At 44.6% G+C, this 27,600-nt stretch overlaps 1 protein-coding gene across 1 annotated transcript in view; it reads right to left on the reverse strand.

The window, feature by feature from the left end:
• The window catches only part of ADAM12 (ADAM metallopeptidase domain 12), a 334,852-nt gene that overhangs the window by 105,793 nt on the left and 201,459 nt on the right, over window positions 1-27,600 (reverse strand). The window contains exons 4-5 of the mRNA XM_046654059.1: window positions 26,493-26,571; window positions 9,676-9,752 (exon numbers count right to left, since the gene is read on the reverse strand). Of these exons, the coding sequence (XP_046510015.1) occupies window positions 9,676-9,752; window positions 26,493-26,571 (156 nt within the window). The remainder of the gene's footprint in view (window positions 1-9,675; window positions 9,753-26,492; window positions 26,572-27,600) is intronic.

Genomic DNA, 27,600 nt, shown 5'->3' on the forward strand with positions numbered 1-27,600 from the left:
GACCAACATACTGTCCCTCACACACTTCACATTCCCACCTGCCGGGACTTTGTCTTGCTGTTCCCTCTCTCTTCTGCCTGTCCCCACCTCCATCCCAGCAGCCTTTATCAGATCCACCTGCTCCCTCTATCGTAACCGGTGGTGGTGATCCCTCCGGCCTTGAGGGATGCAAGCCGGGCTGGCGCTGCATTCTCCTCTTCCGTGTCCCCACCTAAAGGCCTCCACTGCTCCTGGGGCAGCCTTTGGCTGGAACCACCTTCTAGGCTGATGCGTGACTTCGAGGTCCAGGTTAGCCATCCCTTCCTTCAGGATTCCCCGGGATTCACGGCTTTCTGCTGAGTTTCTCGTGCGGTTTTGTGCACATTTACTCCATAGCACTTACAGCATCACATTAAAATGACGTCTAGCTGCTTGACACACCCAGGGAGTATTTTCCTGACTTATTTTCGTCTTGCCGGCCCCAGCACCGGGACTGGCACGATCAGCATGGCATCAGTACGTGAGCAGGTGATCAGTACACGTCTGTGGGAATACTGTGGAACAGACACGTGAGTGAAGGAGAAGCTTTGACGTGCTGGCCGTTGGGAGCCATGTGGTTTTGAGTGCAGAGGGGTGGCAGGACTTACGATATGATCGAGCAGTAATTTTGAAACATGACCTTCTGGAATGTGCAAGATGGCTGTGAAGGGAAGGGTGGAGGCAGGAAGCATGGGTGGGAGGAATTTAGAAATCTTGGAGTGAGGCTTGCTCCAGGGTGGTGACGGCGAAATGTGAAAGAAGAGATGGATGGAAGCGATGCTGTAAAGGGGCATGTGCAGGGCTCGGTGCAGGAGGAGGTTATCAAAGATCCCCAGGGGCCAGCTTATGAGCCTGAGATGGGCTGACCTTTAATAGAAAAGAGGTCAGGAGGGGCGCCAGTCTGGGGACCCAGAGGAATTTGGATCTGGACATTTCAAGTTTTGAGGGAGGGGGGCCTGAGAAGAGCTGAGACTTGACCTTCAGGGTGGAGCCCAGTGCAGCCTTGGAGACGGTGCGGACGGGCCGCGAACCCAGCAGTGGCTCCCACTGATGTTTACACAGGATGGCTGAATGAATATCTCCATGGGAGGAAGAGGAAGAGTGAGGAGAGCAGTGCAGAACCCTGGCCAGAGACGGCGTGGCCAGAGGATCAGAGGGGAGCCAGTGTAGGTGAGGCAGACAGAAGCTGAGGGAGCAGCTGATCACAGTGCAGAGGTCAGGTTCAAATTGGTTTTAGCTCCACTCTATGCTAATTTCTTCCTTAATACCATCTACTACTCTTTAAAGATTTTTTAAAAATTTGGACTGGTCGGGATTAAGTTTCACTGACCACTTGGCAGTTTGGGGAGGCACCTTTATCCCCCCAGTGTTTACTGAGAGCCCGTGATGTGCCAGGTTCTAGGCAGTGCTGGGTCGGGCCTGCCCTGCCTTCCTGGAACTCATGGTCTAGCGGACAGGAAAGTGAAGGCAAGGTCATCTCCATGTGCCTGAGTTTTGGGTCCTTTAGACCACTCTGCCCTAGGCCATTTAGGTGGAGCTGTGAGATCTGGAAAAACCACATCCATCCAGGTGAGCGAACACTGGAGCTGAGCTGCGAGGTGCCGGGGGGATGGCGATTGCACGGCGTCCTCAGATACGGCCGGCGCTGCAGCCCATTGCCCAGCCCGCCCCTCTCCCTCCGCCTTATTCTCCTCCTAAGATCCTTTTCTCTTTTTACTTTCTCAGCCGAGAGTTCTTCTTTAATTTCTTCAATGATCCATTGCTTGTTCAGTAGTGTGTTGTTTAGTCTCCACATCTTTGTGCCTTTCTCAGCTTTTTTCTTGTAATTAATTTCTAGCCTTATAGCACTATGATCTGAGAAGATGCTTGTTATTATTTCAATTTTTTTAAATTTGTAGAGGCTTGCCTTGTTTCCCAACATATGGTCTATCCTAGAGAATGTTCCATGTGCACTTGAGAAGAATGTGTATTCAGCTCCTTCAGGGTGGAGTGATCTATATATGTCTATCAAGTCCAATTGTTTTAGTTTTTCATTCAGCTCCACTATTTCCTTGTTGATTTTCTGTCTGGATGATCTGTCCATTGATGTGAGTGGGGTGTTGAGGTCCCCTACTATTATTGTGTTGTTTTTAACATCTTCCTTTAGGTCTGCTTTATGAATCTTGGTGCTCCTGTGTTGGGTGCATAGATATTTATAAGCGTTATTTCTTCTTGATGAAGTGTCCCTTTGATCATTATATATTGTCCCTCTGTGTCTCTCTTGACCTGTCTTATTTTGAAATCCACTTGGTCTGATATGAGAATTGCAACCCCTGCCTTTTTTTCCTTGCCATTTGCTTGAAGTATTGTCCTCCACCCCTTCACCCTGAGTCTGTGTTTGTCCTTGGGGCTGAGGTGTGTTTCCTGGAGGCAACAAATTGTTGGATCTTGTTCTTTAATCCATTTTGCCACTCTGTGTCTTTTTATCGGAGAGTTCAATCCGTTCACATTGAGAGTGATTATTGATGCATGTGGACTTAATGCTGTCAATCTGTCGCTCATTATCTTGTTTTCCTGTGTTTCTGTTCCTGTGTGCTTTAGACTACCCATTTAATACTGCAATTTCTTATGCTGGGTTTCTTAGATTTTTCCTTATCTATGATTTGTGACTCTGTTCTGTACTTTATTTTAGTGTCTACCTTGAAGTTTGTATTTAGAATCTCGTGTATAATATAGTCTATTCTCTGGTGGTCTCTTACTTACTCGACCAATACTGATTTAGACCCTTTGCTCTTCCCCTCCTAAATAATTATTTTCATTTTTTATTCCAACTCGTCTTATTAATTTGTAGTTAGAGTGCTAAGATCGTCCTTGTTTTGGTAGTTTCCTTACCTTTACCCTAATGCTATAGTTGAATATTTGCTATCCTGTTCTGGTTCTATCCATTGGTCTTCCTAGTCTGTGGATTGTGTCTCCTTTCTCCCTTTTTTCTTTTTTCAAGTATGAGAGCCTTCTTGAGGATTTCTTGTAATGGAGGGCTTTTAGTTACAAATTCCCTTAACTTTTGTTTGTCTGGAAAAGATTTAATTTCTCCCTCATATCTGAAGGAAATTCTTGCTGGGTAGAGTATTCTTGTCTCAGCCTAGAGTTCTGGTCAATTTCTTCAAATGAGTCAATTTAACTTGTTTGCTAAATTGTAAACAATAACACTGCATTGATGCAGTTTTTTTTTTTTTTTTTTTTTTTTTTTTACAATGCTTGTGCTTGCACCGATTGCCAAATTGCAAACAATTCCTTTCATTATAATGGTTATTCCTGATTCCACGGGCTATAACACTTGTCAATTCTACCCTTTGAAAAATAAGTTGATTGACTATTTTTCAATACTATAGGGGCAAGAAGTATTCCTGCATTTTGTGTTATATTTGTCTTCACTATAGGCAATTTGGTGTGGTAAACTTTACATCACACAATTAAAATATTGGCAAGACTTCAAAGGACACAGTAATGTGTGTACTTATTCAGGTACCAAATAGCCTCGTATCTGAATATTTTTATTTAGTTGAATTTTTTTTTGCTGAGGAAGATTCGCCCTGAGCTAACATCCATTGCCAATCTTCCTCTTTTTGTATGTGAGCTGCTGCCACAGCTTGGCCGCTGACGGATGAGTGGTGTAGGTCCACACCTGGCAACTGAACCCGGGCCACTGAAGCAGAGCATGCTAAACTTAACCACTAGGCCACTGGGGCTGCCCTTTAATTGAATTTCTTTAAAGCATTTTATGTTGTCTCCCACATCTAAGGCCAGGGCTAAGAGCTCTAGGGGCTATATGGAATGTGTCCCCATCTTAAAGGTCCTTACAACAGGGTAGGCAGAAGAAGAGTAAGGTATGGCAACCAATGGTAGATGGGGCAAGGAAGGACCAGTGCCTTAACACAGGGATGTAAGTCAATGTTTATGAAACATCTACTACGGGACAGGAACTGTGCTTTCTAAGCTAAAGGCTGTCCATGACAGTACAGGGGAAGGAGGGTCGAGCTGCACAGCAAGGAGTTAGGAGGCTAGGGTAGGCTTCATGGAGGAGGCATCGTTTGATTTGGGCCTTGGTGGGACAGAGGACCTTCCAAAGCCAAATGAGAGATGGGGAGAGAAGTGTGTTCCAGGCAGAGGGACAGCAGGGATAAAGACAGACATATGCGTGGAGAATGTTCTGGAAACACCTAGAAAACTGTGTGGCCAGAATGAGGGTTTTCTCAGGGTAGAGGCTGAAAAATAAGGTTGGACCCAAATTGTGCAAAAGGCTTAGTGGAACAAATATGGAACTAGGAGTCAGCCAGACTCGAGTGTAAGAGGGAGTTTTACCCATTACAGCTGAGGGACCATGGGAAGTCTTCAAAGTCTCCTCCTCAGGGAGCCCAATTTTAACCATCATGCCAGAGGTGATGGGAAAACTCTCAGCTTAATCCAAAATGTGAGTCCCCAAGACTCCTTGTGCCAGATATCTGAGCAGGAGCTGAGAGGGCAGAGGAAGAGAAGAAGAAGAAATAGCGAGAGACAGTCTCTTTCCTGGAGGAGCTCCTGGTCTGGCCGCAGAGCTGGAGGGGGTGGGAATGTGGCATTTGTGAATAAAATCAGGACTGGGGGACATGACCATTTTGATGCTCCTGCAGGAGTGTGCCAGGCTTGGCCATTTGTCCCAAGGACAAAACACAGCAGGTTAAGGCAGGAGCAGAATTCTCTGCCCATCCACAAGACAGTTTGGTATCTGTGTACTACAGTATCGACGAGTAGCTGACACTCACGGGGACGCCTGTGGGCTTCGGTACTCACTAGCGGGGGTGGGGGGGTGGTGAGGCACAAAGCAGCGAGAATAAATGAGAGACCAGAACACAAAAGGAGAATCACGAACTTGCACTGAAACCGTCCTAATGAAGCCGGAGCATCTTGGGGAGACATACGATACAGCACAAAATTAACTTATGGCCTGAACTTCGCATTTGACTTGGAGTCCTTTCAAAGTCAGAATAAACTCCACGGCTGAACTCATTTTTATGGCCTATTTTCCACGTTGCACTTCATCCCCTCCATTAAAGAGCTGTTTCCTCTTTAATCCCCCTTTCTACTGGGATTTTCATGCTTTTTTTCTCCCCTTATCTTCTCCCCTTCAAGCTTCAAATGAAGAAGGATGACTTGTTGCTTCCCCGCTCTCTTTTCCATTCCAGAAGAGTTTTTCCGTGCCTGCCCATCTTTGATCAGCCTTTCTGAAGTAACGCAGGATGTTCCTTCTCTGTTTTTTCTCTGCAAAACTGTAATCAGCTGAACTCTAATTAATGTCTCCCCTAGGACCCTCGAGCTTTCCTCCATGTTCTTAGATCTTCACGTATTTTGGGGTCACACCATATTTAACATACTTTTTAATCCCTGTTTTCTTTCTCTAATCTACCAGGCTGGTGCTACTCTAGCATTTTTTCTTTATTTCGAGTCTCAATCGATTCTTCTGCCAGCGAGCAGTTGATCGAATGCAGCTTTCTCTCTCCTCTGATTCTCCACTTGCAAGATCATAAAGTTGACTGCATAACTCCGGAATTTCTCTGTTGATGCACGGTCTGCTGCTTTTCTAACAACAGCACAGAGATTGGGAAGTGAAAATTCTCAGGAGCGACGTTCCCACATGGTGCTCCCCGTTACTGCGCCCACCCCGTCTTGGTGGGCGACACCAGACGACGCAGCGCTTACTCTTCTGACTTTTCCTGAAATGCCAGCCACAAGTATTTCAGTGTCCTTCTTTGCCAAATTACGGTCTGTGTCAGGTACTGGGAGGGGACGTTCTCCAGGTGCTAGAAGCGAGAGATAGACGCTGAGACGCAGACACTGCCGAATCTGGTCAGAGACTGACCCCTCCATGTGGGAGGAACCGGGGACCCCGACAGTCACCTGTGCCTTTGGGGAGCAGAATTGGGAAGAGGGATGGGGAGCCGTGATGGAGAGGCACTACCAAGCGCAGAGGGCAGACCTGTCCTATTTGAATATTACTCTGGGAATACTCTACTCCGTCGTTCATCTTCATTTTTTCAAACTAATTAATGTCACTGGTTTGTAAATTGTTTTGTTTATTATAAAAAGGAGCTATGGGGAATACTTTGGAGATACCCCTTTTCTCTTTACCTATGAAGAATTTCATATCCATGAACTCACCTGATTATCAAGCATGTCAACCTGGACGCCTCCATTTATGCCTGTTCTCAGTTGTGTGATTTAAAACTTCCCCATAAACGTGTGGAGGCCGCTGCTGGAGGAAGCCTGTTTGTTTCTGAGCATCCCTGGCCTTCATCCTTTTTCTGGCAAATTTCACGGTTTTCCTTGCTACCCTTACCACTGCCGGCTTCTCTCTCCTTCCTCCTCCTCCTCAGTGCACACCATGCATGCGGGGCCTGTCCGGGTCCTGGAGACCCTACCTGGTGACTGGCTTTCCTAGGGCTTCCTCAGTTATTACTTCTTTCCGTAGCAGGAACTTGGTCCTTTTGTGTATTTGTGCCCCATGCTACCTCGGGGAAGCGAGCCTCAGACACACAGCACTTTCGGGGGAGAAGGCAACAGCCAGAAGCTTATGCAAATGCTAGAGTCGCCAGCCTCTCTAACACCCTTGAAAACGTTTCTAGACTCTCACACATCCACAGTCGTCACCTTTCTCCAGGCCCCCAACTCTCATTGGGATTACGGCAAACGCTCCCAGCTGAACTCCGGCTTCTGCGCGCATCCCCTACAGTCTGTTTTCAGCCCAGCAGCCAGAGTGACCTGGGGAAATGTTAAGTCAGACCTGGGCTCAGAGCTCCCAAGGCACCCATCACAACGACGGGGAGGCCAAAGGGCATCTGATCACCTTCAAGACCCCTCACCATCCTGTGTTCCACTTCACCTCTGCCCTCATTGTCCACCGCCTCCCCCTCCCCGATCCACTCCAGCCACATGGGCCACCTTGCTGCTCTGCAAACCCCAGGCATTTTCCTGCTTCAGGGGCTTTGTACACGCTGTTCCCTCTGCCAGGAGTGCACTTCCTGCAGACGTCTGCATAGCTCGCCCCTCATCTCCTCCAGCGCTGGCACTGAGGAAGTGCTCAGGGGATGTTTACTGAATGAATGAATAACTGGAGAGCAGCAAATCCAAGCAACAAAAGACCCGTGTTCACTTCCAATCAGATTAGCAGACTTTTCAAGTCCAATAGTGTCACACAAACGGGATATGAAGAGTGCTTTCTACAACTGATTCGTGCATGCAGAAATGTGTGTGTGTACACACTCAATGAAGTGAGACAAAAAGAGGTTTGAGTCTGTGTCTCTTGACTTGGAGAGACAGATAGGGTTGGGGACAAAGTAAGCTGTGGAGTGATGTGTATGACTCTATTTTTATGAAAATAGACACACACACACGCACACACTCCAAGCCCTGACCGTGTGGTTGCGTGCACAGGAGTGAGGAGCAGGCAGCGGGGGTACCTCCACATTTGCTGCCATGTTTTACTCGGGTGGGACTGGAGTAGGGTGAAGGCGGAGAGGATTAGCTTTTGCACATACTGTTCAATTCCAATGGGAAATACTTAAAAATGAATCAGACATATTAAGCATTGGGGAAGACGTGTGGAAATAGGACTCTCATACTCCAAGGGTCAATGGAAATCAGGGCAGGCACTTGGAGAACTAAGTGGCAGGACTGTTGTTGGGACAAGCAGAAGCGCTCATGCCCTCTGAACCACGTTCCTCGTCCAGGCGCCTCCCCTCCCGAGCCCTGTCACAGAGACACAGACTGCCCAAGGCCATGCCGAGCAGCGCAATTTGCAATTGAGAAAAACTGGAAATCACCTAAATGCACAGCGTGGAGGGAATGAAGAGATAAGACGTGGTCTGCTTGTAGAATGGAATGCTATGCAGCAGTTACAGGGAGGGACCTGTGCCACATAAGCCAAAGAGGATGGATGTCAAAACAGTGCTGACCTCAAAAGCCAACTGCAGAGGGAGACGGGATGCTCTCTCCTCACACTTGTAAGTGTGCAGGTGACCTGTGTCATAAAGAATGGGCAGTGGCTCATAGGGGGACCTGGGGACAGTGAATGCGGTTGGAATGAGAGGTGGAGGGTGCCGTGGAAAGGTGCTAGGCCCTCAGGGGCATGGTCGAGGGATCACTCCGTCTGCACACCTGACACCCTGCTTGGCCCTGCAGGAGAGCCCCTCCCTTGGGGCTGCTGGCCCGGGGATAAGCCAGCACTGACCCAGGCCCCACAACTGACTCTGGCCCCACCAAGTGACAAGCTTCTCAGCTGCTGGCTCCTCCCCCACCAGTGAGAACATTAGGGCTGGGAGGGGCTTCCGCTGCACTTGGGTGTTCTCTGTTCTACTAGAGAATTTTAGTCACAAATGACTCTGCTGTGAATAAGGAGCTGGCCAAGGTGATTATTTATTAATTCAAGAATATTCGTTAAATGCCTACTATATGTCAGGATTAATGTGTGGGAAGGTTTCCAAAACAGTGCCCATTTCCTGTGAACTGTCCGTGAGGCTCCTGTCTTCATCTGCAGCTGTGAAAACCCTGCCAAGGGCCAGTGAAGTCATCACTTGCATTTGCAGAGCTTGACTGTGAGTGTGTGTGCATGTTGTGTGTGGTGAGTTTGCAAGGTGTATTGTGTGTGTGGTGTTGTGGTGTTTGTGTGTTGTGGTGTGTGTGTGTATTGGTGTGTATGTTGTCATGTGTGTGGTATGGTGTGTGTGGGACGGTGTGTGTGTGCTGTGGTGTGTCTGTGTGGTGTGGTGTGCACAGTATGTTGCATGTGTGTGTGTGTTGTGGTGTGTGTACTGTGTGTGTACAGAGGCTGGTTCTCCACAGTCCTATGCAGAACTCACAGAGATGTGGCGGTTACTGCTGACTCACAGATGCCATCCTGCTTTTCACTCAAGCTGGCACGTTCTCCCAGGCCCTTCTCTCTCTTCCCTCCACAGGACCACACTCTGGTGCCACAGCAAAGCAGGACTTGAAGGATGCAAGCTGTTAGTTTACAAATTCGATAAATAAATCCAGTGAAAAGGCTGAGGCAGCTGGAAATTTGTCAGACAAACTGGTTTTCCTGGGGAGCACAGCAGAGCCACCTCACGGCTAACGACTGTGACTCAGAAGGAGGGGCTGTGAGGAAACACCAGGGTTGGCTGGTCCAGCGGCGGAAGGGCGTTGTTTCTTGGACTGTAGCCAAAGCCCCTATCATCCATGCCTGTGTTCAGATCACCTGGATCTGGGTCAAATTAGCTCTTTTACTTTGTCTCCTAACAAGAGGGGGCCTTCTTGTTTTTATTAAGCAAGCATCTTAAATGTTAATACCTAATGTCCTATCTTTTAACATTGGGATTTAAGCATCAGAGCTCATAAATGAAAGACACACAGAATCCTTGGAGGATGAAACTCAGCCAGTTCCACTACTTTCAACCTACCAGGCCTGAGAATGGCCTCAAAAGAGCCACTGTGACCCTGGGGAAGGTGTGCTCTTGCGAGCTGTAAAGTGAGAGCCTTCTCTGTCTTGCCAGGTGGAGGTGAGGCCCCAACATTTACTCTCAGTGCTGTAGAGTGAACAGAAGAAGAAAGAGGTGGTCTGCAGGAGTTGTGCTTAAGATCAGAGCCGTCACTGTCATGGTCACTTACCTGAGACCAGAGCAAGTGCTGAGACTGACCATCGAACCAGAATATCCTTGCACATGTCCATGGTAGTAACAGTGACCCTAAAAGGAGGAGAAAGTCAGTTCAGTCATATCTTCTTGCCCAACTCAGAATAAACCAACTGCCTCCAATCGTCTTCACTTGTTTTTAGCTATAGAATTCCCTTTTGCACAAAATGTCGAACCAGCAGTGTTAATATTTAATTTTGAGCCCAATGTGACCCAGCCAGGACCCACGGCAGGAATATCTGATTTACGGAGAGATTATCAATAGGAGTTTAAAATGCATCCCGATTCCCTTCTTGTCTCTCTGACATCCTTCAGGAAAGCCCTGATGTAGAATGTTTTACAAAATCCAGCAGCAGAACAAATCACTTTGACATCGCCGTTTTACCCTCACGTAAATTGTCTTTTGTAATGAGATGAGGAACCGTACGGGGTATTTAAGCACACTGTGAAACGTAATAAAATGAGGCCTAAATCTATGGCTTATGAAAACAGAAAAGCAAATGAGAAGAAGGGGGTTGAGGAGAGAGAGGGGGGACCTCGCTGCATTGCCCAGTTGAGAGCCGAAATCTGTCTCAGCAGGAAAGAGGAAGCTCTTCTAAGTCTAAAACAAAATCCCTGTGTGACGTGCCTGCAGCATTACATTTCCTTAACCATGTCATCGCTTGCAAAAAGAAACCACTGCACAGACACTTCCTTAGTGAAGATAGATAGCTGTCCGGAATCAAGGTTAATTTTACTGTTGAATAAAGGTTGTGTTACATCCCCAATTAAGTGGCCGACTGGCGAGGAATGCTAAGCACACTCAGCACTCCTCATTCCAGTCCTCTCAATGCCAGCTGCGTGCGGGGCCCAGCAGCAAAGGGCTGCGTCTTCGAAGGAGGAAGAGAATGAGAGCTCGGGTTTCAGCCCGTCCCAGCTGTGCCCGCGTCAGCGCAAGGCTCCTCCACTCATGACAACAGTGGTTCTCTTTTTCCAGGGCAGGGCTTGGAGTCCAGTTGTTCTGCCCAACAAAGACAAAATTCCAAAGACCACCTTGACTTTGCTAAGAAGGAAGACCACATGGGGTCGAGTGGCTGAGGAAATCCCATAACACCATGAGAAAGGGGCCGAGATTTTCTTTGTCACTGAATAGAGGACAGCATTCTGGGATCATCTGAAAGGCAACTATAGGACGGAGATGGAAGTACTGCAGGACATTTGTTATTTTGACTTTTTCTCATGGATTCTAGAAGTTCTTTATGTATTCAGGATATTAATATTTTCCCTGTTTTTATGTGAGAAATGGCTTTTTAACTTACTTATGATCTCTTTTGTTGTACTGAGTTTCCAGCTCCTAGAAAGACAAATTTTCCATCTTTCCCTTTATGCATTTTGTATATTGCTTATGGTGGCTTTCCTCAAGGTCGTACATATGTCTTCCTTTGTTTTCTTCTATAATCTTACAATTTACTCTTTAATCTATCTGGAATTTATTTTTGTGGAGGTGTGAGGTTGGAATCTAACTTTCCCCCACAAACTAAGAGCCAGCTCTTCTCCACCACCGCTTTCTTACTGATTTGAAATGCTACCTTGTCATTATCGAATACCCACATTTGCGTGCTGCTCCACGAGGCAAGCCTCCAGTTGGCCGTTCCTGTGCCAATACCACACTCTTTGAATTACTATTGTTCTATAGTACATTTTGATATGAGAAGAGCAAGTTCTCTTTTTTGATTAAGATAAAATTCACATGCCATAAAATTCACCTTTTAAAAGCATACAATTAGTGAGTTTTATTATATTCACAATTTTGTGCAGCTGTCACTACTATCTAATTCCAAAGCATTTTCACCACTCCAAAAAGAAACCTCATACTCCTTAGCAATCACTTCCCATTGCCCGCTCCTCCAGCCTCAGGCAACTACTAATCTACCTCCTGTTGCTGTGGATTTGCTTGTTCTATTCGTTTTATTTCATGTAAGTGGAATCATACAACATGTGGCCTTTTGTGTCCGGCTTCTTTCACTTAGCGTAATGCTTTCAAGGTTCATTCATGTTGTAGTAGGAATCAGTACCTCATTCCTGTTTATTGCTGAATAATATTATATTGTATGGATAGACCAAATTTTGTTTATCCATTCATCAGTTGATGGGTACTTGAGTTCTTTCCACTTTTTGGCTATTATGAATGATGTTGCCATGAACATTTGTGTACAAGTTTTTGTAAGGACATATGTTTTTGGTTCCCTTGGGTGTACTCCACAAGTAGGTATATGGCTATATACCTACAAGCAGAATCGCTGCCTCATATGGGAACTCTTTGCTTAAACTTTGAAGTACTGCCAAACTGTTTCCCCAAGCAGCTGACCCAGTGTATGGGAGGAATGCATGAGGCTTCCAACTTCTCCACATCCTAACCAACACATCCTTTGATCTATCTTTTTGATTGTACCCACCCTAGTGTATGTGAAGTGGTAAATCATTGTGGTTTTGATTTTCATGTTCCTAAGATTAATGATGTTGAATATCTTTTCACATGCTTATTGCTCATTTGTACACCTTCTCTGGAGAAACATCTTTTCAAATCCTTTGCTTATCTTTTAATTGGTTTATTGTCTTTTTATTGTTGAATTGGAAGAGTTCTTTATATATTCTGGATACTAGACCCCTATCAGATATATTATTTGCAAATATTTTCTCCCATTTTGTGGGTTGTCTCTTTACTTTCTTGATCATATCTTTTGAAGTATAAGGGCTGATCATTTTGATGAGCTTCAAGCCAACTATTTTTTTCTCTGATTGCTTATGCTTTAGGTGCCATATCTAAGAAACCATTACCTAACCTAAGGTGAGGAAGAGTTACACTTATGTTTTAAGAGTTTTACAGGTTTAGGTTTTAGCTTTTCGATTCACTCTGAATTAATTTTTGTGCATGGCTTGAAGTCAGAGTCCCATTTCATTCTTCTGCATGTGGATATCCAGTTGTCCCAGGATCATTTGTTTAGACAATTCTTTCCCCAATTTGTCTTGGCAACCTTGTCAAGAACAAGTCTTCCTTTTGGTACTGTTCTTTTTTCCAAGAGTTTCTAGGCTGTTATTGCCTATTTTCTCTTTCAGGTGAATTTTAGAATCAAATTTTAAGCTCTGTAATAATCCATTGAGATTTCCACTTGGACTACATTGAAAGCATAGGTCAATTTAGTAAGAATTTGTATTTTCACAATAAAGAGGTTTCCTATTCATATACATAGTACGTCTCTCCATTTAAAAAGAGCATTTTTATGTCTTTCAGTCTAGTTTCAGATTTTTTTTTTCATATGGCTATTGGGGTTTTCATTAGGCTTGTGCCTAGGTATTGTAGAGGTCTGTTGATGTCATGAATAGGACCTTCTTTCTATTATGTCTTATACACTGTTATTTTTAATGCAAAGGAAAAGTTTTGCTTTTTTTTCCAAATCTTGTATCAGACTCTCTTGCTGGACCATCTTGCCAGCTTAACAGTTTGTAGCATATCTTGGATTTTTTATGTTGTTGATTAAATCAACTGCAAATGATGAAAGTTTTGTGGACTCCCATACAATGTTGAGGAGTGGGACGGCCAGGTGTCCAGGGACAAAGGCAGGAGAGGGAACTGCCCACAGAGGGAGAGCATGTGCAAAGACAGTGGTCAATGCGGGGAGGGTGGCAGTTCAGGGCCCAGGTTCGTTCTGCTCGGCTGGAAGATTCAGGTGCAGGAGCACGACACTCATAGTACCCTGCTCCTCCCCCTACAGAGGCTGTCCTTCTCAATGAGTGCGAGGCTTACCAAAGTGTGCATGACGGAGGGTGGTGGGGGCACCCGCCTGCCAGCCGCATCAGGCATCCACCAGGCCATGGGGACCTTGCTGCCAGCTTGCCTCTTTAGCTTCCATGTGAAATAACTTTGAAAGGCTCTACAGTCCCCTCTCTAGAGATAACTTTGGCTTGGGTACTTAAGGGAGACAAGATAACAATTCTCTAAACAGGAGAGGGTCATGTAATTGGATCATAATGCCCCAGGGCATCAGCAGGGTCCCTGTTCCCTCTACATGGGGGATTGGAGAGAGGATTTCAGTCCTGGGCACCCTGCAGGCATGTCTGAGCTGAGACGAGTCAGAAAGTGAAAGGATAGCAGCCAATGCTACAGTTTAGGCTGCTTCGGGTAAGCAGAATCACTGGTTTTTGACTGTTACATATCTTTGAGGGGTTCCACACTTTACAGAATTTGCCTCATTTTAGAGAAATGTGAAATATAGGCAGCTAAGGATTGGTTAAAAAGTGAAAAACCAAATGGTGGGAATAATCTTAATTACTGACCTCTGAAATTTCAAACTCATTTATTCTCAGTCTCAATTTATTTTTAATGCATTATTTATCAAATGTACTTTCAAATTAAATACCCAGAAATATAAGCTCATTAAAGCATGAGCTGAGAACAAATTAGTATAAAATTAATTTCCAGTTCAACAACTTGTTGAAGTATTGCTTACAGAAGAGGAGGCGGTAGGTCTTAGCTCTCCTGAAAGAACCCACCTCTGTTCGTCATTACCAGAGTTAACAACTATTTCTTAGCTCTAAAACCACTTTTGATTTACCTTTAGACAGTTGACTAACAAGCCCGTTGCTCACTCCTGACTAATCTAAGCAGTGATTAACTTCTGCGATTACTAAGCATAATTACCAGAACTCCAAATTCCAGGTTCTCCAGGACAATTACAATTTCATGAAGTTTTGTTTTTTGCAATATGATTCACTGAATGTTTAAACAAATGCAATTTCACTTTTATAACATAGTAAGTCATCATATAGATAAATTCATAACTCACAAAGACATACTTGTCACACCATGTGTCACATAATTGGTGGGGGAATTTGATTGTGGGGAGTGGAAGGGATGGGCCCTCCTACCCCTCTGGGGGATACGACCCCCTTTGGTGGCAGCTGAAGCGGGAGGAGCAGTGCAGGTAGCATCATCGTCAGTGGCCAGCAGTGCCCACTCAGGAAAGTCTCCGGGTGAGCGTGTGTCCCCATATCCAAGGGCCAGGTTGCCACCCATGCACTGATACAGAGAGGCAGGCATCCTTCCTGCCTAAGGAGGTCTCGTGCCCCAGAGAGCACTGGCTCTATCCATCACAACAATCACCCTTGCAAACTTTCCCAAACTGCATCCCTTTCGATTGCCTCAAGCGTGTCAAACCATACCGTCTTTTTTATCATGCTCCCGTCTGTAAAGACGTTGCCGAACAAGACATTGCCCTATTAGCATAGTCGTCATTGTCTAGCTCTGCTGATCCAAAACATTCTATTTCTACCAACAAAACATACCATAGAAAACAGTCCCAAATATGCATAACCACAAAATTACATCTTTTCCTTTACAAAACCTCGAACCATGTATTTCATATACTTATTACTTAACCTGATGCATTTCTCCACTCCAGTAAAATAAATTTTCCTCCTGTTTAATACTACCAATCAAATATAATGGTGGGTAAGAGGAAGATGGAATAAGAGCTCTTGAGCTTGAAAATAGCAGCCCTCAACTCTAGGCCATACGGGAAGTAAAATCAAAATTCTGTTACCCAACTCTCAGTGGACTAGAAAGAAAGGAATTTTATATGCTAAATTGCTAACAAAAAATGGCCTGACCTTGTGATTAAAAAGGGCTGCGAGCAGACAGTCTGTTAGGGAATATGCTGAGCGAAGATTATTTTCAGCTCTTTTCTCCTTGGGAACTTTAAAGGGCCTCCCCCGACCATATGCAATGTGCCAAACTGTCTTGATTTAGTATTTGAATCACACAGTGTTCTGGCTGGAAGGAAGCTTCAGGCCATCTAAGGCCAACCTTCTTCTTTCAGCCAGCCTCTTCCCTGAACAGATGTGGAAACTGAGGCCCTGGCTCGTTAAACAACTGTCTGAGATCATGGAGTTGGTTAGTGACAGAACAGGGACGAAAATCTAGGCCTCTCGACTCCAGGCCAAACCGCTTCCCTCCACATCTTGTTGCTATGAACATGTGCCCTCACGAGTCTCTCTTTTTGGGAAGACAGGCTAGCACCTAAAATCCAAACTTGAATGGAATGCTTTCTCAAGTACAGCAGAACCTCATTACAGTGTCACTCGGGGAATCCTAGGAAAGTTAAGTCATTCCCACACTCAGAAAGATCCGCACACAGGAGAGGTCTGAGGGTGTGTGAGTAAGCGTGTGTGTGTATGCATGTGTGCACGTGTGTGTGTGTGCATGCACGAGTTGCTGACCTGCATTTCAGCATGACTGCGGTCCAGCCTCTGTTCCCTTGAATGGAACATCAGGCCCCCACATACGACATGTTTGCTTGAGACTAAAACAAGGAGACAGTGCATTCAAGCAAAGGAAACAGTGACTTTGCAGCCCTGAGTGTTTCTGTGACCGAGTACATTGCACTTAGCCCTCAGAGTGTTTGGGACAGAATGATTAAGAAATAAGCCGCCACACCCACACTCCCAGGGCTCTCTCTGTTCCCAGCACTGACAAGAACCATGTCTGGTTAAAAGACGATGAAGACCAACCTCAGGGGCCATTCGCATTATTTTGCTGTGCTGGAATTCTTACAGAACAAATGCTTAAAAAATCATGTCCACGGTCTTTGGACCTCCCGGCAGAGGGTGCTGCACACAGCCTGGCTGCAAGCGTGGGAGCACTAGATCCCTCTGGAGTCGGAAGTCTCGGGGTTTGAGACTCAGAGGCTAAATTTTTAATCTGTAGAATGGGATTGCCACTTATTGCCCAGGGCTTTAGGGATCAAATAAACATTCTGTGAGGAAGCGATTTGTGAAATGCAAAGCATTGTTACAGACCCGGAAGATGGAAATATGTATTTAAACCCATTAGGCTGTAAGCCCTACCTCTTCTCCTCTGCACTGAACCCGGTCTGAGTGCATTTGCTTAGAATGAGCGAATGAACGTGAGAGACACTGACCCACGAGAGAGAAGGCAGTGTGATTTTCCTACATTCTCTCACTAGTTCCTAACTCTCAGCTCCAGATCTTCTTAGATGCTGGGGGAGACTTTGGGTAGACCCCCGGACATGAACAAGAGGGGCCTGGCAGGAGCTGGACTCAGATAGCTAAGGGGCCAGCTGCTATTTCATGGCGACACACGTGCCTTAAGAGCTCAGTTCTCAGCACAGCTTGTCCACCTTTTTCTTGGCCACAGTGTACTTTCTAAGTCTATTATCACAACACCTGAGGGACTACAGAAGGAACACACGGTCCAGGGTGGTAAAGAACTGTTGCGAATCAATCATCAAAACAGAGCAGAGGCACAGCTGGCTCACCATCTAAAGGCCTGACTGTGCACCAGGTTCCATGTCAGGTCTGTTTTAGGTTCACGTTCATGGCTGGTTCGTGCTCGAGCTGGCATCTAAGCCTGGGCAGACTGTCTCCCTGGCTTGTGAGCCCAACCTCTACAAATATTGCCCCCAGACGAAGGCCTCTCCAGAGCCTTCCTCTTCCTGCGAACTTTACAGAAGGAAAGTCACCAAAACCTGGACCTCCTCTGGGAACTCATTTCCGATTCCACATGGATTTGGCTTTTCTGTTGCTTGGCTCCTAAAGCATCCTTGTCACAGGCAAGTTGTGTCATCTGTAGTCAGACTGTATGTTCCCTGAGGACAGGGACCGTGTCCTCCTCCTTTCTGCACACTGCCACAAAGTGTTAGACCTTTACGGATCTCAGCTCAGCGGGGCTTCAGAGACATTCCCAGATGGCTGTTGAGGCCTGTCCTCTCCCCATATTCCAGGACCACAGTTCAGCAGAACATCCTCTGCTTTCCCCCAGAAGCATTTGCTGAGAGTCTCTCTTTGAGAATGAATGCCAGTCCATTCCCTAAGCCAGCTGGCTGCAGTCTTATAGACTAATTCCACTGCAACAAACACCACAGCCAGGAGCATATAACAGAGACACTTATAGTATTTTGTTTCAAGTGAATCAGAGGCAGTGTATCATGGTGGTTAGGAACTCAGATCAGACCATGTGGGTTTGAATCCTTATTAGCTTTGGGCTTGGTCTAGTTACTCAACCCCTCTATGTCTCAGATTCCTCAACTGGGTATAAAAATAGCAAAAAATTGATTTACTGTGAGGTTCAGACAATGTATAAAATGTATGAAAAGCACTGTGCACAGAGCCCTGGCACATTGTTGATGGTTCCTTAATGTTAGCTGTCTTATCGGGCCCTCAACAGACACTTGTTGTTGAGTGAGGGTATGAACAAATGGATGCGTGCATGACAGGGTAGGGCAGGTCACCACTGTGGAATGTAAATACTCATCTAAGAAGTTTGCACTTGATTGAGGGGGCATTGGGGAAGCTCTTGATGATTTGGGAAGATCAAAATTAAGTGCAACAGGGAATGGCATAAACAGAAAGATATTCTAGAAGGGTCATTCAGGCAGGAGTCGGGGCTGGATTAATCCTAGGTGAGGTTGGAAGTTGGGGGAGAGTGTGAGGTGGCTACGGCATCTTGCAGTTGAGAAGAAGGGAGGGCGTGAGCTGGAGCAGCAGTGTCAGTGCATAAGGAGAGGCTGTACGACTGCCGTGGAGGTGGAAACCAGCACAGGACACACTGAAGACCTGAGGGGAAGTGGAGAAGGTCTGGCCTCTGTCAGGGAGAGAAGCGAGCAGCCATTTGAGAGAGAGGCAAGCCTGGGAGAGCTGATAATCAGATGTGTGTAGAGTACAGCACAGTGGGGAAATTAATTCCATTTTAAATCATTTTTAAAGAAGACGATAATGGGCCTTGCTCATACCTGGTACACTTATGAGATGTGAATGATCTCTGACTTCCCTCCTGCCTCCAGAATCAGCTTTTCATACTTTTCAGATGCTCTCTAAGTGCAACCGACTGTCACTCCCTAATAGCCATTTGCCCCGACACGTTCGGTCCAAGCCGAGTGTAGAAGATTCTACTCCTTTTTTGATAGGAAACGTTTGCCATGGAAATGGATGGGATGTCACCCAAACAATACTTTTGACCTAAATATTGGATTCCACACCTATCTGATGGTCCGGTCTCAGTTGACATTGAGTGGTTCCCTTTCAACATGTGTCATAGCAAATGTTCTCATAAATGTTTCCAACGAGAAACACATACAGCAAGCGGAATCTCTCTGGGCCTTGCTCTCGTGTATAAGGTCAGACACTTTTCCTTCTCCCCAACTCCACGCGCCTGGCCTCAGCAGTCACCTCCTCTCCCCTGGACTTCAGGCTCTTCCCCAAGAGCTGAGTGACTGATCTTGCTGAAATCCTCCTCTTATCTGTCTCTGATTCCCTTCATGCTGCCGCCAGTGGGGTCTTTTCAAAGCTCACACCTGTTGATGACACCCCCTTGGGTGAGATCTTTTAGTGGCTTCCCAATGTTCCTCCACGACAACCGAATTTATCACCATGGCCTCCGAGTCGTACATACTCCGGCCTCTGTCAACTTTTAAACACTTACCCCCCTCCATGTAAAACTCAGCATCAGCCTGGAATGTCCTTCCGTTTCCTGTCCCCGGTTCATGCCGCCTCAACCTTCAGATCTTGGTTCACACGTTTCTTCCTCCATGAAGCCTTCCATGAGCCCTTAGAGCAGATGAGGTCCCTTGCCTTTCCGTAAGTGCCCTCAGCACAGATGTCAATCAGGTCTGTGATTCAGTCTCCCCCCTCTAGCCCCCGTGGGCCCCTTGTCTGCTGTTAATCCCTGCTGTATTCTCAGCGCCTGGCACAGTGCAGACACTCAGTTAACATGCACGCAGCAGATGGACACACTGCTACCCAGCACAGCAGCCTTTAGGAGGCTCTCTGGAGGGCGACTCCGGCCTTTCCCACGGCTGTCTTCTGGGATGTAAATAGCATAAATATCATGTGCGTTGTCTCCCACAGCCCTTATTCAAAGCGACAATATAAACCATAATTTTCCCTGAGATGTGGTCAGTAAAGGATCAAGTCACAAATACTTCATCCTGCCAGGACAATGGAGAGATTAAACACAACTGATCAACTCCAAAATTCAAATCAGCCACTACTCTGTTTGTCAACCAGCTTACACTGATTTGTTGAGAGCTTAAATTAAAAAGACAAAGAAGACACTAGAGCCAAAAAGTGGTTCTTATTTTATACATAATTTTAAGTTTAGGAAAATTCACTGTGTGCTGACTTTGGGGGATAAGGAGATGAGTCAACACATTTCTTTTTGTTTTCCAGCCTGATTCAATAGAAGCAAAACCCCAAATGCTGCATCTGTCTCCTCACCACGAAAGACAATACGAGGCCTCGGACTCCATTTAAGGGGTTTCTGCTGGAAGGACCAGCTGTCTAGGGCTGTGGGTTTTCTTTAACGAACAAGACTGTTACCTCCTTATCTTTACAGTAACATGGCTGACAGCTCAGAATGGCACTCAAAGGAATGGGAGAAGGTAGCTGCTGGATTACAGGAAAAGTCCTTATTTTTCTAATTGTAAAAGCAATATGCGCTTCTTGGTTCCAGGGGTTTGAGAGTATCAATTAACCTAGCCTCCAGTAGCTTTACTCATTGAAGATAGATTCAAAGGGACCATGAAGATCAAAATACAGTATCAGCTTAATTACCTCCAAAAAGGGGCTTCTGGTATATTCTGTCAGAGGAGATAACTTAGGTCTGAGAAGAAGTGAGGCTTCCTGCAATTTCCACCCTTCATCTCTCCTCATTCCCCCGTCATCCTCCTCTTGCTAGCCAAGCCTTGGGACCCCTCTTGGGGGCGTTAGGGCTGTAGAACACCATTGTATAGAATACTACATGTAGGAGTGAGCAAGTCTCACCCACCATTGACTGAGGGAAGACAGCAATGCTAGCCTCATGGCCTTCCCAAGGCAGGGGCTCCACTCCCTCCCCAACTAGCAGACACCAGGGGTTATCAGGGCCTGCCTCTTCCCCTCCTCCTCTCTGAAATTTCAGACAGTTGCATGGGGAGGAGCGAGGGATGAGCAGAGGGATGGAGCAGACATTTGCCCATTGACACAATCACCTCATGGAAAAATGAGGAGAAAGAAAAATGTAATCCCCCTCCCCCCATACACACAACAATCACAGAACATAGAAAATACGGATCCCCCACCACAGAGACAACTACTAGTCACATGCCAGCACCCTTCCACCCAGGCTGCTTTCTAAGATGCTGGAGTTACAGCCTCAGCCTTCTTCACGTTCTAAGCCCAAAACAGACCCAACAGTGGCCGGACTCTCGTTTATCTAGTCCTCTGTTTCTTCTTCTCTCATATTGCATTTTTCTTCCCAAATGAGAAAAAAGGTCAAAAAATGCCTAAGAAAAGGAAGATTAGTAAGGGATATTGAAACAGAAAACACGAATTGGTTAAAATAACTTTGGAAGCATATCTTACATGTCCTGGATACTCCCGTATTAGGCAAGTACCATGCACCGTCACATATAATGGCCATCTGGAGGACTCAAGCCTATTGTCAGAGTATTTCCAGGATCTCTCTTTTTTCTGCTTCTATTTGGAACAACAAGTCACACTGTGAGGATAGCTTTAGTGCTAACTCTAATCTTAGCAAAAAGGAAAAAAAAAAGAAAGTCAAGTGTGAAGTCATGGCACCAACTCTGACTTATATCTAAGGTTGATCCTCAGATCTCCATTTTCGCCTCCATCTTTCTCCTCTACTGCAGAGCCACGTCTCCAACGCCTACTGAACACCTTTGCTTGGCTGTTCCACCACAAACTCAACAGGGACAAACCTGTACTCATCGCCCCCTCTGTCTTTCAAAACCAAGACTGCACCTTAATGGTGCCAGTGAGAAACAAACCGCCCAACGACCAGCCTAACCAGAAAGGAGAGCACTGCTGGTGACAATGCTCATCCACTGTCACCGGATCCTGTCTCTTCTGCCTCCTCAAGCTCTCTTGAATTTGGCCAGTTCCATCCATTGCAAGGTCTACTTCGGCAGGCAAAACCTTCATCAGTGACATTAGGCCTCTAACAAATCTTCTCACCTTCTCTCTACCAGTATTCCTACCAATCCATCTTCTATTCTGCCATCAGAGACCCCTTCTAAAGCACAGAACTAAACATGCCCTTCCTCTGCACATAAACTTTCTAAGGCTTCCATGTTTGAGTAAGATAAAGTCAAAACTCTTTAGTACCAAAGGGTTCATACCAACTGTTCCCTTCTTTACCCATTTTTAAAGACCACTATTAAATATCATTGTCTTAGTGGAATGGCCACCAACAAGTTAAAACTAACCACGGCCTCTACAATGTTCCAGTGGTATTTTGTATATACCTCTTATTGTAGCAATTATATTAAAACATAATTGTTTTTATGTTTTTTAAGTGCCCCACCTCTCTAGTAGTAGAATTTATATGCCAAGGAGTATATTTTATTCAGCCTGCATCTTCATAGCCTAATGGCCTTCACACAAAAGGTGGTTAATAAGTGTTTGCTGAGTGAATGAAAAAATGAATGAATGGATTCTGTGTGGCCTCACCTAAGATGCTGCAATGGCTAAATGAATCATTTTTTGAAAATGTAGAGTATGCAAGATGTTGGGTGAGGCTCTATGGGGGCAGAAAGGAGATACGAGAAACATTTCCTACCCACAAGAGCTCTTCTCATCTACATAATAAATAATATGGAGTAGATTTGAAGAAGTAGTACCAATTATAATAACACTTTTCATCTGAACACATTAATACATTGAATTACATTATAGACATACTAATGTTGAACCATCTTTGCATTCTCAGATAAGTACCATTTGGTCAAAAAGTATTTTTTAAAATATGTGCTGGATATATTTGTAACTATTTTACAGGATTTTTGCAACTATGTTCATAATTGAAACTAGTCTATAATATTCATTTTGTGGCTGCTCTTTTTCTGATTTTGGTAGTTGCTCTCTCCTCCCTTTAAATATATATTTTTTTTCTTTTTAATTCTCAGGAACTATTTGTTCTTTATAGGTTTTATAAAATTCACCTGATAAAATCATTTAGGTTTGATGCTATTTTGGGGGGTGGATTTAAAAAATACTATTATTGATTTAATTTCTTTATATAGTTATATTTAAATTTTTCTATTTCACCTTGAACTAGTGCTAGGAATTCACATTTTTAAGAAAACGGTTAGCATTGTTCACAACATTTTCGTGATTTTAAAAATCTCTGTACAGCAATAGTTACAACCCTCTTTGTGTTCCTAATATTGTTTCTTAGGAATTCTTCCTTCTTTTCTTGATTCACGTTTTGTTCCTTTTATTAATATTTTCAAAGAACCAGCTTTTGGTTTAATTGATTCTCTCAATTTTTTTGTCTTCCTTCTCATTAATTTCTGCTCATTTTAAAAAATCTTCATTTCTGAGAGAGGTATATTAAAATCTCCCTCTCTGGTTGTGGATTTGTGAATTCCTCATGGCAATTATTTTGATTATTTTAGTTTTGAGACTATTTTACTGGCACATAGATGTTCACAATTCATTCACCATCCTTTTGAATTATTCCTTTTATCATTAAGAGATCACCCCCTTCATCCCTAATAATGCCCTTTTTGGCCCTAAGATCTAGCTTGTCTGATGTTAATACTACTGTGGCAACTTTCTTTGGGTAAGATTTGTCTACTATATCTTTTTCTATTTCTTTTACAACCATTTTGTATTTTTTTTTTTCCTCTTTGTCCCCAAAGCCCCTCGGTACGTAGTTGTATATTCTTCGTTGTGGGTCCTTCTAGTTGTGGCATGTGGGACGCTGCCTCAGCGTGGTCTGATGAGCAGTGCCATGTCCACGCCCAGGACTCAAACTGACGAAACACTGGGCCGCCTGCAGCGGAGTGCGCGAACTTAACCACTCGGCCACGGGGCCAGCCCCAACCATTTTGTATTTTGAGTGTGAATCTTGTAAAAATTATGCAGCTGGATTATATTTTAAGTTCTAAGTAGATAATCTGTTCCTACTTTAACAAACAGATTGTCTATTTACATATAATTAGATTAATATGTTGACTCATTGTTATCATATTATTTTGTGTTTATATTTATTCTGCTTCTTTTTAAATTCTTTTCCTTCTTTCCTGTCTTTTACTGGCTTGCTACACTATTTTTGTCCATCCTCTATCGTTTGGAATTATACATTCTGTTTTTCTATTCTTTTAACGGTTATACTAATTTGCAAGATACATACTTTCTTATCAAGCTCTAAAGTTAATCAGCATCTTTATTATTCTTACTACAATACAAATTCTTAAACTGCTTTCAACCTATTTGCTGTCTGGTTTTAAAACATCCAAATTTAGTCATTATTGTTGTAATTATTATTTTAAGTAGCCTTTTTAGATTTATTCGCACGCAATTACTTTTCTTCCTGTTGCCTCTGACATCCTTCCCTTGACTCTTGTGTCCAATTTTCTACTTACTAAGATTTTCTTTGGTAGTTTTTCTTTGATAGATATTGTTAGAATCTGAGAATAGTAAATTCTCTTGTCTTTGCGTCTTTGAAAATGAATTTCACCCTTATTTTTGTAAGATAATTTAATTGAGTATAGAATGGAGGTTGACAATACTTTTCCCTCAGCTCTCTGAAGTTTTAATTCTATAGTTGCTAATAAGAAGTCTGTTGTCAGTTCAATTCTCTTTTTCCTCTCGAGTGGTTTTAGGATTCCATCTTTGGTCCTGCAGTCTCGCTACCAGCCATCCTGGAGTGGGTTCATTTTCATTCTTCTTCCTTGGAACTTATGTCTTTCTTCAACTGGGAGACATTCTCATCATACTCTGTTTAAACATTGCTTTTTTCCTAATTTTTTTCTGTATCTTTACTCTGGAATTTCTATTAAGCCTATTCGGTTCTCTTTAAAATATTTAAATTTTTTCTGTGACTTTTCTATTATCTTGCATTTCTGGAGGTGCTAATTCTCTTGTTTCTCTTGCCCACTGATGCTTGCTCACAGTGGCTTTTATCATTGTGTGTTTTGTAATTTTGACTTCATCTTTAATATTTTATTATTCTCTGTTCTTGGTTATGTGGGCATCTCATGTAATCTGGGCTGTAGAAATATCCCTATAGAAAAATCTGGAGTTGGCTTCAATTTCAGGGACCCAGGGTTGCTGATTTGGGACCAGTTTTGAGGTTCATGTATTTACTGGGAATTCTATGCCTATGCTCGTATTAGAAATTTGGACACCAGTCCACCCCTTTCCACACATACACTTATGAGGTTATCTGGGGTTTCAATTTCTCTATTTTTTTATGAAATCTTTCTTCAAGCCAAGACACCTGGACACAATTCTCTCTGTTGCCCCTTCTCTGGACTGAAGTTTTTCTTGTCCTTTTTCAGAGAAGAAACATTTCTCTGGGGGCCCAGCTTTTATGGGATTCTCAATCATAGACACCCACCTTCTCTTGTCCCAAACCCCAAGTACCAGGTCCTCTCTCTGGGCCCTGAATTGCCGTTTGGGGCCCCATGACCACAAGCCCCCAGCCTATTGCTCTGGGCTTCCATCCCTCCTTGTTCTGCCTCCTAGGGATTTCTCTGACTCTTTCAAACTTGCCCAGGCATTAACAAGCATCCTCATATGCCTCCGTTTTACCCAGGATTTTTGTGTGCTTTCTTCGGGCTGGGAGAGCCCCATCAGCTCACTCCACCATGTTGCTGGAAGTCCGAATGTAACAGTTTCTAAGTGCCAAGTGCTAAACACGTGATGAAGAAAACAAGAGTTGGCATAACGCAGACAAGTGAGAAAGCGTGGCAGATGGTAATAGCTGCTCGACAACACTTCAGTTATGAATGTAAAGCCTACCTCTAAATAAGCTTATTCTTTTTTCTTTTTTTTTCTTTTAAGGAAGACTAACCCTGAGCTAACTACTGCCAATCCTCCTCTTTTTGCTGAGGGAGACTGGCCCTGAGCTAACATCCATGCTCATCTTCCTCTACTTTATATGTGGGACGCCTGCCACAGCATGGCTTTTGCAAAGCGGTGCCATGTCCGCACCCGGGATCCGAACTGGTGAACCCTGGCCTGCTGAGAAGCGGAACGTGTGCACATAACTGCTGCGCCACCGGGCCTGCCTGCTTATTCTTTTTAAAACAAATACCCATGGCTCTTTAAGACAAGTAACCTTCCTAAACCTCAGAGGGCAGAAACTTTCTTTGAAGCCCCATATTCACACGGGAGGCCGAGCACAGAGAATGCACAGCAAGTATTTGTTAAAGGAACAAATAAAATTAAGCATGTGTTCCAAGTCACACACAAAACATTAAATACCAGAAAAGCTAAGAGGTGACAAATATTACATGATAGTAACAACTATGTTATAGAATCATATCAACATGGTGGAGCATCTATAACAAGTAGGTTAAGCAGAGTCCCTTTTCCTTTGAGTTTCTTTAAGGTATTTCCAAGTTTAATGCAGCAACATTCAGCCCAGGGATGACTGCCTTCTGAGCCATCTCTAACTTTGCCTAGGTTTTCTAGAAGGGATTTTCGCAACTGAGCATCCCGCTGTCATTGGCAGGTGGTTTCCAGGTGAGCCTGCCGTAAAACCGTACCTCTGGCTTTACTGGCACATAAAACCAGTAAAATTCATCCTGGACTGTCCGGGCCCATACCTGGCCAAGGCCAAATTTCCCTGGAGTTAGAATGGAACATCTATGCACTAAGTGACGCACACGCTCTTCTGGGGGCCCGAGTGAAGGATCTGGGCATGTGACTTTGCTTAGGACAAAGCAGCTACGAAGTTTAACAAGGATTTGATATCATAGTATCATGGTGGTTCAAACATGTAGGACTTACCGTGTAATTTCGAACAAGGGAGACATCAGTGCCATCTTGCAGGTAATGAGTTTCCGTGAAACCGCTAGCAAGGAGACCTCTGTGGAAAAACAAAAACAACATAAAGAGATGAGTGTAGAGTCACATTGATAGGCTGCTCGTGAATGTCTAGGCAGCAGGTGCATGGGTCTGACCCTCCTTGTTTTACAGATGACCCAAGGAGGCTCCCACAGACCTTCAGTCTGTTCAGCTTATCCAGGGAGAGTCAGGGGAGACCTGGCCAGGAGAGACTCAGATGCGCGTGCTGCGAACGGTCGCCCTCACAGTACACACGGCCTTCCTTGCTCCCTCCCACCTCAGTCCTCCAGCGCACGCAGGTGTGCACACATGCACACCGGAACATGCACACACATGCACACTCTTCTACAAATAGCACATCCAGATTTCTGAGTTGGGAGAACCACCCTTCTGGAAGTCACAGGTCCCACTATCCAGAATCGATGGCTAAGCTACCTACTGGGAAAACAATTCTGGATCCACAATAGTGCTCTCCTTCTCCGCAGGTGAGAGAACCAGCTGTCGTTATGAAAATGTCAAAGAGGAGTTCAGAACAATGAAATGTTAAAGCAGTGCTGTAGGAGGCGAGAAAAATTGATTTGGGACAAACTAAAATATTGAATTTCTAAGATGAATTGAAAGAAGAGAAAGATCTCTATTTATCCTAATTAAAATTGTATGCAACCTGCTGAGTCTTAATTGATGGTAGCAAAGCATGGGCTTATTTGATTTTAAATTATTTTGCGATTTCTTTTGTAAGGCACACCATTTTATCCTTTTCAACATAATTGGAGCAAGTATTTCCCATGCAGCTACCATGTGCTAGGTAGTGTTCTAGCTGCTGGATACAAAAATAAGGACACTGTCACCTAGTAGGGTGACAGAGGAAACATAATGCAGTGTGGGGAGGGCTGTCACAGAGGTAGGAATGGAATCTGACTGTGTGAACCAGCACACAGTAGGTGGAGTGTAGAGGAAGGGGCAGGCTTTACAGAGGGAGCTAGCAGATGGGGTAGGAGTTGGCCAGGCAGAGGAGAGGTGGGAAGAGAAGAGAGCTCCAGGCAGAGGGTGG

The sequence above is a fragment of the Equus quagga genome, chromosome 2, assembly GCF_021613505.1.
Source record: "Equus quagga isolate Etosha38 chromosome 2, UCLA_HA_Equagga_1.0, whole genome shotgun sequence".
Lineage (NCBI taxonomy): Eukaryota > Metazoa > Chordata > Mammalia > Perissodactyla > Equidae > Equus > Equus quagga.